The sequence below is a fragment of the Micropterus dolomieu genome, linkage group LG03, assembly GCF_021292245.1.
Source record: "Micropterus dolomieu isolate WLL.071019.BEF.003 ecotype Adirondacks linkage group LG03, ASM2129224v1, whole genome shotgun sequence".
NCBI classification, from domain to species: Eukaryota; Metazoa; Chordata; class Actinopteri; order Centrarchiformes; family Centrarchidae; genus Micropterus; species Micropterus dolomieu.
The window spans coordinates 18,418,560-18,430,045 of NC_060152.1; the positions used below are offsets into that span (position 1 = coordinate 18,418,560).

The 11,486-nt window shown below is 38.9% G+C and overlaps 1 protein-coding gene and 1 long non-coding RNA gene across 3 annotated transcripts in view; one reads left to right on the forward strand and one right to left on the reverse strand.

Annotated features, from left to right (window-relative positions):
* Positions 1-11,336, forward strand: part of LOC123968260 (complement C4-B-like) — a 25,260-nt gene extending 13,924 nt beyond the window's left edge. Inside the window, exons 25-41 of the mRNA XM_046044899.1 lie at positions 627-702; positions 831-1,023; positions 1,139-1,234; positions 3,919-4,081; positions 4,300-4,490; positions 4,626-4,784; positions 4,881-4,940; positions 5,017-5,107; positions 5,193-5,364; positions 5,462-5,552; positions 5,658-5,732; positions 5,807-5,909; positions 6,008-6,097; positions 6,208-6,312; positions 7,853-7,936; positions 8,062-8,194; positions 8,277-11,336. Coding sequence (XP_045900855.1) covers positions 627-702; positions 831-1,023; positions 1,139-1,234; positions 3,919-4,081; positions 4,300-4,490; positions 4,626-4,784; positions 4,881-4,940; positions 5,017-5,107; positions 5,193-5,364; positions 5,462-5,552; positions 5,658-5,732; positions 5,807-5,909; positions 6,008-6,097; positions 6,208-6,312; positions 7,853-7,936; positions 8,062-8,194; positions 8,277-8,418 — 2,024 coding nt within the window. The 3' untranslated portion in view covers positions 8,419-11,336. The remainder of the gene's footprint in view (positions 1-626; positions 703-830; positions 1,024-1,138; positions 1,235-3,918; positions 4,082-4,299; positions 4,491-4,625; positions 4,785-4,880; positions 4,941-5,016; positions 5,108-5,192; positions 5,365-5,461; positions 5,553-5,657; positions 5,733-5,806; positions 5,910-6,007; positions 6,098-6,207; positions 6,313-7,852; positions 7,937-8,061; positions 8,195-8,276) is intronic.
* On the reverse strand, positions 448-3,388 carry LOC123968264. 2 transcript variants are annotated; one of them, XR_006824430.1, is made up of 4 exons: positions 3,286-3,388; positions 3,115-3,191; positions 1,151-1,207; positions 448-1,037 (listed from the first exon to the last, which is right to left on the reverse strand). It is a non-coding gene; the product is annotated as an uncharacterized LOC123968264 (long non-coding RNA). The 2 variants fall into 2 exon arrangements; XR_006824429.1 differs by having other exon boundaries at positions 448-1,207.
* Positions 11,337-11,486: the final 150 nt, after the last annotated feature.

Here is an 11,486-nt window from a genome sequence, read left to right on the forward strand (position 1 = left end):
CACCAACGTTTACCATCCAACCTGACAGAACTGGAGAGGATCTGCAAGGAGGAATGGCAGAGGATACCCAAATCCAGATGTGAAAAACTTGTTGCATCTTTCCCAAAACGACTCATGGCTGTATTAGATCAAAAGGGTGCTTCTACTAAATACTGAGCAAAGGGTCTGAATACTTATGACCATGTGATATTTCAGTTTTTCTTTTTTAATAAATTTGCAAAGATTTCTACATTTCTGTTTTTTTCTGTCAAGATGGGGTGCTGAGTGTACATTACTGAGAAATAAACTGAACTTTTTTGATTTTTGGAAAATGGCTGCAATGAAACAAAGAGTGAAAAATTTAAAGGGGTCTGAATACTTTCCGTACCCACTGTATTTCAGCTTCTAGGTTTTAACAACACATTACAATAGACAAGAGATAAAACAATGGATGCTTTGTTCTAGCTGTTAGAGGTCGCCATTCAATGTTTTATTAAAGTTGAAACACATTATAGAATAACTGATTTAACATGTTTTAAATATGGAGAGTAAGTAAATAGGCTACTGTGAGTGTTTCCCCCTCTACAGGTTGCTAACAAGGCTATAGACAGTTTTGTTTTTAACAAAGTAAACACTTTCTTTGGCAGGTTATATACATGTTTTAACCAAGAAGAAAGGCAATGGATCTTATGGATCATGGGGTTCAGTGCCATCAAGTAATTGGTTAAGTATTTTTATGCACCCAAATTGGGTTTTGATGTAAGGTCATATGCAGTTACTTGTAATGTCTGACATCAATGTTCTTCATTTACAATATCTTACATTGTAAATCTGCTTTCTCTTGTCCTCAGGGTGACTGCCCTTGTAGTGAAAGTGCTATCGTTGGTGGCGGAGCGTCAGACAGCGGCTTTTGGAGTGCAGGGCAGGAAGGCTAGAGTTGTACCAGAAGAAGAAATCAGGCGCCCAGTCAGTTACTTGCTCTCAGTACAGAAGTCTGATGGGTCATTTGGTGACCCACATCCAGTGCTACACAGAGGAGTTTTGGTAACCTCGACTGCCTACATGTTAGAACGGGCACATATTATAACAGTATTAGATGGGGCGACAAACTCAATAGCTGTAATTTTAATTAAAAATTGTCCATGTGTGTTTGATGTAGAAAGGAAGAGACCAAGAAGCATCCATGACGGCTTTCATAACTCTTGCACTTCACCGGTCCCTTCAATTCCTGCAAACCGAAGGGAGAAATAATGTGGTAAGATAATATAGATATAATATTACTGTCCTGGATGACTGTTTTTAGCTATGCTGCTGGTGTTGCTTTTGGAATGGCAGTGTTGGTCAGTCCACCACTTTGGTCCAGATTGAAATATCTCAGATATGGAAGGCTTTGTCAAACAATTTTGTACAGATACTCATTTTGCCCAGAGAATGAATCCTGATGACTTTGGTGATCCCTTAACATTTTCACAAGCACCTTTCCTCTTGCACCATCAGCAGGTTAAAGTTTTCACCTATCCAGTAAATTATCTCAACATATACTAGAGGGAGTGATACACAATTTTGTACCGTCATTAATTGATCCCAGCATAGGTATCCTAATGATTTTGGATACCTGACTTTTCTTTTAGCAGCTATGAAATTAAAATTTGTGGTTTCGAATGAAATGTCATGGAAATATCTGGATGGATTGCAACTTTTACATGAATCATCATAGCTCTTCATCAGTGGTTCAGGTCATAATCTGTTACTAACTTACTTACTTACTTACTATCTCTTAGCCTGCACTTGTTGTAGTTTTATATTTAATGTATTTTAATGCAAGGTAATAGGGTGACCAATGCGTCCTCTTTTTCCCGGACATGTCCTCTTTTTGGGACCTAAAAATGCGTCCAGTCGGGATTTCTAAATTGCCCCAAAATGTCCGAGATTGGGTTTTTGCATTGTTTTGACCTTTCTCCTTATTAGGTCCCGCATTCTTGCATGCCACCATCGATCTAAACTACATCTTATACATTATTATTTATACATCATTACCCTCAGCACCACAGCTACAGCCATAAGACAGCAGCAGCTTGCTTGTCAACAGTGGTACATGGCGCCTGAACAGCGTAAAAAATATCCAAATGCAGTGTTTGAAATGGGCCGGTATTCACTGGTAGTCTACGCAGTCCCGGCACTTCTACATTTTACTGTGTGGCGTACCGGGACTTTTTCTTGTGTACTGGCACTTTTCACAAGCTGCTAGAAATATTACTCTTTCCTGCCCTCTCCACCGGCGGAAATGGAGTAGGGAGAAGATCTGGTTCTTTTTTTATTCAAGCATACATACAAACATAAAGTTGCTCATGAATGTCAGTTTTCGTGAACCGACCAATCACAGCCTGGATGGGGCGGGACAAAAAAGGTTGACGTGGTGCTGCAGCAAACTTTCAAAATATTGAATTCGTTCTGCATGAATAGTTATGATTATTGTCAAGTTAGCACTTAGAATTAACAGACTAACCACCATATAGACCATTTTTCTTTCACAAGGATTTAGTGAATTACAACAATGTACCATAATGAAACTGCTGTACTGTACTGCTGGATACTGTTATCTGAAATTATAATGAATACACTAATATTAGACAGAAAAAGGTTTTATTTGTGAATCAGTAGAATTGTTGAATCTTAACTAATAAGCTGTTGAAATGTTACAAATAGGCCTGCTATATACAATCAGTAGGCAGACATTAGACAAATAAAGTATAACCTATAAATATATTAGTAATATACCAATGTAGCCCGTGGAATAGATGCCACACAGGACACAATTACTTCAGGGGTTCCTGTAGCTCCAGGTTTATTCCTGACCACATGTACAGGTCAATTTACAGAGTGGTATGCTACTGGGTCTTTCCCGTAACAGCTCAAATGCTGGATTTTGTAACAGTCTCTAACACCCAAATGTTAGGGAAGGAAGAGGCAAAATAAAAATAAAATGCCGAGAAATACAATAAAAAAAACACAATACAAAATACGGCAGTGGGCTATGACTATCGATAGAAAACATAAAATAAATCATGTTAACAACCATAAACCCACTTATATCAACATCAGTGTATAAAATGTACAACTGTAAATGACACTTACACTTCACCAAGTTCCACCAAACCCACGTGGAACTTCCCAGAGATCGCACAACTCAACGTACTTTCAACGTCAATTACCTTCAAACAGAGTTACACTTTATGTAAAACCTGTAACAGTTTCTGAGTAACAAAATACAATATCAGGGTCTGACTAAATGCATGTTAGCATTACCATGAAATTTAGTACACAATGGTCGACGATTGGCGCCCAAAATCCCAGCATACAATTCCAGTAGTGCCTACTATTCTACCCAACGAAGTCTCCGCACCAATCCCTTGTACGTCCATCGCACGTTAACAGGAAGAAAGACCATGATGCACTTGGCGGAAACAACAACAATACTACTCAATGCTGCCGCCTTGTGACCAAAGTCTGCCATCACATGTACGACTGTGGAAATCCACTTACAATCTACTTCACACTTACTTTAAATTGAACAATTTTACTCTCAAACAAAACAACAAAGAACACATGTATTCACATTTACACAACTTTTAGAACTATATTAATATAAAGGGGGAAAATCACCTATGACTAGATTTACCACCCGGCTACACTAATATTAAACTTTTTATTGTAATTTTATTTAATGTTATAATATTGTTATCATACACTAATTTATATTAACTGCTCCTCCAGGTGGATAGAGACTCTACAGTAGCCTATACATTGCCACGGTGCCACCAACTACTTGAATCCCCCCAGCCCCAACCTTCCACCAAGTTTTTGTTTTGTTTTTTTGAAAACCAAATATGGTCACCCTAGCACTATAATCAGTGCATATTTTCCTTTGCTTTCTACTAGGAGGCAAGAATTTCAAGATCAACAACATATCTCCTCTCACACCTTGATGAGCTTCAGCATCCCTATGCTGTTGCCATTACAGCCTACTGCCTTGCTGTTTGCCTGCCAAAGGAAACAGATCATTCATCTGCCTGGACAAAACTTCAAGCCCTGGCTAGTGAAGGCATGTCCAATCAATTCAAATTGGTGTGGGTGGTATGGATATAATATGGAATTTAATATCAGGCTACCATCTCATATACTGTATTTACATAGCCCCCAAACCTAAGAACAACCATCCTTGTTCTGGTCAAAATGTAAAGTTCATCAAGTGCTGTATGGCAATATGCTGTGGTTTGAAATAGTTTTATTTGTACTAATTGACTATTTCCTAACTGTCAGGGAAGAATGGCTGTTATCTGTGGACAAGTGATGCCAATCAGAATCGGGAGAGGGCAGATGGCATCACAGTAGAGACTACAGCCTATGCCCTCCTAACAGCAGTGGAACTTGGGCATACCGAGTGGGCAGACAAAGCAGCCTGCTGGTTAACCACCCAAGAAAACTATTTTGGAGGCTACAAGTCATCACAGGTGATTGGTATGCTAGATGTTTAAAACCAAAGAATACCTGTCTTTGGGCATAGCCACTTTATCCTCTGTGTGATCACACAGTCCAGATTAACCATCAGAATTGACATGTTATTAATGTTTTATTACTATGCCCAGGATACCATCGTGGCATTGGAAGCCCTCGCGGAGTATGAGCTAAAGAGGTCTGTCAGTCCTGAAGCCAATCTAATAGCAGAGTTCACCGTCCCAGGAAAGAACGACATTGTAAAGCTTGTACTGGAAAATAAGAAGGAGAAGGTGGAAACAGACCTTAAGGTATCATAGAACACTGTCAGCATTTCTCTTAAATATGTACCTAAATATTTTACCTCATTCTTAGATGACTTACTTTTATATTGTCTTTTGTCCCAGAAACTTGCAGGGAACAACATTGTTGTGCAATTGAAAGGAAAAGGCAATACCAAGCTAAAAGTAAGTGTGATTATTGTTTTATTTATATCCTGGAAGACAGCCGTCATTTACAGTAAATCACCAATCTGTTTGGCAGGTTGTGAAGGCTTACCATCTACTGGATCCAAAGGACGATTGTAACCAAGTGTCTATCAGCGTCACAGTGACGGGGAAAGTGAAGTACACTGGTGAGCTTTTATCACTAATAACAAATTGAAACCTCTTGTTTTGGTGATAAAAGCTCCACAGTTACATCATCCTCTTTCTCTGTAGCTAAGGTGATAGAAAATTATGAATACTATGATGACTACGATAACGACGAGGAGAAGGAGGCACAAGTGCCACAATCAGCCATTGAGTGGTTTGATGCTCGCACCCGAAACAGGAGAGATCTTGATAACAACTTAAATTCAGACGAGACTGTCACCTACAAAATCTGTGTCAGGTTAGTTAATGAGGTTCACATCTCTTGCTCTTTAAAAGTATTCATGAGACAATGCACTTGTCTCAGCCCATATTTTTCATTGTTTTCCTGTGTGTAGTCATAGCCTGAACAGCAATCTCACAGGAATGGCCATTGCTGATATCACACTTCTGAGTGGATTTGAGGTTGTAACTGAGGACCTGGACATGGTTAGTAGCTCTCTCTCCTCTTCATCATTGTAAAGTGGGAGGAGCTATTTTGAGTGCTTCATGTCTGCTATAGCATCAACAAGTTCAATTCATGTCTCCTCACAGCTAAAATTGCCACCTGAACAATACATTTCACATTATGAGGTCTCCTATGGAAGAGTGCTGATCTACTTCAATGAGGTATGGCTAAAATATATTTACATACACAAATATTTTACATGACCAGTGCTAAAAGATTTTTTCTCCCACTCTAGCTCTTTGAATCAGAGGAATGTATTAGTTTTGATGCTATACAGAGAGTACCAATTGGCCTCCTACAGCCTGCTCCAGCTGTGTTCTATGATTATTATGAACCAAGTAAGCTTTTTATTTGACATTTTCTGCATTGTTTACCAGGATAATGTTGGCATCTTTGCTTACCAGGAATATATTAACTATTTGTGCTTTCCTTGCAGACAGAAAGTGTACTGTTTTCTACAACGCCCCCCAAAGAAGCAAGATGGTCTCCAAACTGTGCTCAGAGGATGTGTGCCAATGTGCAGAAAGTAGGCCATTGCTCTCACTGTCACATACTGACTGACTTTGAATAAATGTAGCTTTATGTTACAGGTTTGTGTAAAGAATTAAAATTGCATTATGTTCATCTTTTTTTTAGGACCCTGTCATAAAGTACAAAATACATTCAAATCAGAAAGAGGTCAAAAAATCACAACGAATGACCGTTTTCAACATGCTTGCTTCTTCCCTACAGTAGATTATGGTCAGTATTGCACAAAGACATTATGGTGCAAAGTATCTACATCCAAGAACAATCCATTCTTTCATATAGTGACACTGTACAGAAGTATACAATAAAAAGGTGCAGATGAATGGTTGTTAATATATGTCCAAGGAAGCTTTAAAATCAAGGAGAACTGGACTTTGTTGAAGATATTTAAAGACGTTTTGACAATCATCCAAGAGGGTTCTTCAGTTCTGACTGACTGGCAGGTAATCCTAGCCATTTAACCTCTGTGAGGTCATTATCAAAGTGATGGATACGCTTGGTTCGTTATGCAGTTTTTCCATTACCAATACCAGCTCAACTCGCCTCAACTCAACTTGACTCTACTCGACTCGGTTTGGCTATCCTCCACACAACTGCTGCGACGTAATGTTCAATGTGACTCACACACCTGCGACCCACATACAGCTGGCTCTTGATTTAAGTAAAAACGTTTCAACATTACTCAGAAGGTAATGTATGAAAACTTTGCGGCTGTATTTCCTCTGCCGTTGTTGCTTCAGCGGTCTGTGTGACGGTGTGACCAGAGGGCTCTGTGAGCGGACGGCTGGCTGGCAACGCAAGCTCTTCCCGTGGGTTGGTGCAGGTTTCCCCACCAGCCCTTCCGCCATCACTTTTTGTAAAACTGTCAATATTTGAAATCTACACAGTTGATTTCTCGCCTCAAAACTTCTCAGAAGTGGATTTAGAAGTGGTAGCAGGTACAGGTACAACTTTTCCAAAATGGAAAAACAAAAAAAGGCGTCGAGGCGAGTCGAGCTGGTACCGTGCAGTGGAAAAGGGGCTTAAATGACCGTTGTTGGCATTGTCACATGGGGCCAAATGTGTGTGTTTGTTCACTCTCCTGGGAAGAGATGAAAGGACAGCATTGTGAGTGGGACATAAGTGGTGTCTCAGCCCTCCTTCCCTGTTGAGTGATGGTTTCTCTATTTAGGTGTAAATGGTTTCTTTTACACTTCTACCATCTGTCAAAATAAGTACATTGTTGTCATCAACAAATAGTGTCCCTTGTCCTTCCAATGTAAGTAAACGGCTCACTATTGACCTGAGGAGTTGACCTGTGTTGGGCCAAGGGTTAATTACCCCCCCAAAATAGAACTGGTCCTTCCTCACTCCATTGGACAGCATACACTAGATCTAGATTCTGTGGCTGTTTTCACCAAGGTACAGTTTGGTTATCCAAAAGCTTTAAGTGCATCCTTCAGGGGTTCAGTTGTTGTTGCTCACAACAGTTGTTTAGATTTGGCTTCACATGACCAAAACAACTGTCATTACAACAGCCAGGAGCACTAACGAATCAAGCAGTATCCATCACCTTGATAACGGCCGCCCAGAGGTTAAATGTTTGGGATCCCTGCCAGTAAGTCAGTAGCCTATTGGATTAGAGGTGAAACGTCTTCAAGTATCTTCAACCAAGTCCAATTGCCCTTGTCTTCAATCTTCCTTGGATAACTATGACCTGGATGACAGAGAATCTTCACATACTCATTAATAAATGGTTCTTGTTTTATTTCAGCATACATTGTTGAAGTCCTCAATGTTTCTCTGAAGAGTAACTTTGAGTTGTACAAAACAAATGTAAAGGAGGTACTCAGATCACGTAAGTAAACTTTAACCACAAGCCTTAGCAGATGCTGTAACACTGACATTTAAATAGTTGTACATAATTACATTTATGCTTTGATGACTATAAATGTAATCATCACACAATCATGTTTCTACCAGATGGAGATACCCTTGTGACTGAGAATTCTGTTCGAGTGTTTGCTAAGAGGCGTCAGTGTAAAGGACAGTTAGATTTGGGAAGACAGTATCTCATCATGGGCAAAGATGGCTCCACAACGGACTTCAATGGAATGTAAGTATATTCAGTATTGCTAATGGAAGTATAATTTTACACTTATTGATTCTCACTCTGGTCACTCTGCCTCTTTTTGTAGGATGCAGTATCTGTTGGAATCAAACACCTGGGTTGAAAAAAAGCTTTTGGAAAAAGAATGTAAAAAAACTGCTCATAGAGCTGCCTGCACAGGGTCTAATACATTTACAAATAAGTACAAGATTGATGGCTGCAGACAGTGAAACAGAATCTGTTTCATTTAACTTTCATTTTCAGTTTAGTGTAAGTCAGTTACAGTAGTTATCTTGTTGGCAAAGTGAAATTCTAACATGAAATACGTTTGTAATATTACTAAAATGTTTGTACGTTTGTACATACTAATATGTTTGTACTATGTACTATTGATTGCATATTAACAAAAAGTATGTTAGAATTGAAACACAAATTAAATCTCCTTAAACAAACATACAGTATATACTACTAGAGAGAGAAGGTTCCAGCAAGCCAGATAATTGAGAAAATTTCAGAGACTCTAAGGATCAGTGCCTACATCTGGATCACTTAGCTGGGATAACCACTTCGGTGCTTAAATTCTCCCAAAATCTTGACCTTAAAGTCTACCTATTCTTGACATTTTTTAAAACCTTTATTTAACCAGATGATCTCATTGAGATTTAAAACATCTTTTTCAAGAGGGATCTGGCCAAAACAGTAGCATATTGGGCCCTCTTACTGAGCTCTGCATGGATCTTAGGTACAGATAAAAAATACAAGTCACCAGGGCGCAAATTATAGGAACTGGTGTTGCGTGACATGTAAGTGCAAAGATAAGAGAGGAGCATACCAAGGATAGACTTGTAAATAAAAGCTAATCTATGTGCCTCCTCATTGATAATGAGGGCCAGTTTATCATTTTGTACAAGGTACAATGGTGTGTAAAAGCTTTATATCCAGGCACAAATCTGTGGTAGAAAGTATCCAACAAAGACAGGCGAATTTCTATAAAGCAGATCATCGTAATCAAGTGCAGTGAAAAAGGGTGCAGCAACCAATCTCTTCCTGGTTGTCAAAGAAACACAGGCCTTGTTTCTAAAATAAAGTCCTATTTTTAGTTTAAGCTTATTTACTACTTTGTCAATGTGCAATTTAAAAGAGAGATCCTCATCAATTAAAATACTCAAGTATTTGTACATTTGTACTTCTACATCTGCTCATCTCTTCTTTTTAAGTAAGAACTGATAAATATTTCCTATATGTTCAACATGCTATGTTTATTGTTTAGCACCAAAACACCAAAGCAAATAGTTCGTATGTGTAAACCTACTTGGCAACCAAGCTGATTCTGATGAAAAACAATAACTACACTATACTGTATATTATTATATCTACTATGTTTGATGTCAAACAGGAAATATTAAAAATGATACCAACAGTTCTACTGAGCTGAATGGCAGTGAAAGATCCAGTAGACACTGATGAATGATGAATAAATAAAAAGACTGATAAAGTGATTATCACTGACCAAAGATAAATCTTTATTAACAGCCAAACAAGAGGTTACGAGACAAAAAGTATAATCTTTCTAGGAATACGTCTACCAGCTTCTTCATGAGTGATTTAAACGTAACGATATAGAAAACTTCTGCTGTCTGAGTATCTTTTTGGAAAGGTCAAGTCTCTGTCGACCTGTGCCGGTCCCCTGCTCACCACATCAACGCGTAATTAGTCATTGAGGATTGAAGACCTATGAGAAAGATTAACAAAGAAAATAATTAATTTTGGTAAGTTCACATGTGCTCTGGCTTCCTCCCACCGTCCAAAGACATGCAGCCTAGGTTGATTGGTGACCCTAAAATTGTCCCTAGGTGAGTGTGAGTGTGGCTGGTTGTTCGTCTATGTGTGGGCCTGCGATAGACTGGCGACCTGTCCAGGGTGTACCCCGCCTTTCGCCCGATGTCAGCAGGGATTGGCTGCATAAACGGTTGACGATGGATGGTTGGATGGAAGTTCACATGTTCATCCGTTGGGTGTTCCTAGCAGTGAATATTTGTTAATTTAGTATTGATGTAGGCCTAAACTTACCAGCATTGTCAGCTTCTTGATGATACCAAAGACGGAGGAAGAGGTGGAGGTTGATGGACTTGCTATGAAATAATAAAAAAATAAATAAAATAACTTGACTGAAATTAAGTGTTCTTAGCCCCAGCTGGAGGATCTTCTACTGCAAGACAATTTGCTAGAGTCTGATGCAATCTCCTTTTTAAAAGTGACTTTAGATAAGATGTCTTTTCAACACTGGCAGCTTTGGAGGAGGTTCAATAAGGTTGTTCAATAATCCTAAGTCCTTAAAAACAGCTACTACACACTCCCCACAAGACAGATTTGATTTATAAGCAAAGAACAGGGCATCTCTACAGGTTTAACTAAAACACATACCAGCAGTGTCAGTTTCTTGGGTGACATGACCATGTTCTGCACCAGGGGTAGAGGTGATGGATGGACCTGCAGTGACATAAAGAAAGTACTAAAATATTGACTTAATTTTTAAAATTAGAAGGTTATCATTGCAGTGTTGCACTGCGTTTATACACTCACCAACAGTAGGAGCTGTGTTTACTGACACCTGGCTGTGACCCTCTTCCAACCATGTGAACCAAGGGGATGGGAAGAGTCAGTTAAAGTTAGTCCCACAGTCTAGAGCCCGAACTAGACGTATTGTAATGGTAATATAACAACAGATAGGAACAGCGCAGCTCCATAGACAATCTTGGATAGATAACAGATAGCTAGATAGTCTAATGGCTTGAATTGAAGAAAGTTGTCATGCTAATTGCGTTAACATGTTAGCAAGTGTAACATTAGCTTTTTTAATACCCTAAGGCAGATTATCGGGAATTGGACCCTATGGGCTTACATATCTTTATCTTCCTCCATCCTCTCTTCTTCAAGCCTCCTCTTTTGTCTTTTTTCATGTCCAGACAAATATTTTCTTCTCAGACATCATATCAATCAGTGTCAGGTCCCAGCGAGCCAGAATGTTGAATTGCATAACATATCTGCTACACTAATGTGCTACACAATTTGCTTATTTTGTAATTCTGTTTATTGTACCTTATACCAAGCTGTTCATGTAGAAAAAAAAATAAAGTTTCTGACCTTGTCTCTGTATATCTTTACTTGCTCAGATCATAATATGATAATAGACTGGGTCATTCTCATAAATTGTTTGACTGTTTTTGCCAGATCAGAACAGAGTTTGGCAGCTTATTTTTATTTAAATTCCATTCAGCGTACAATCAGTTCACTGATA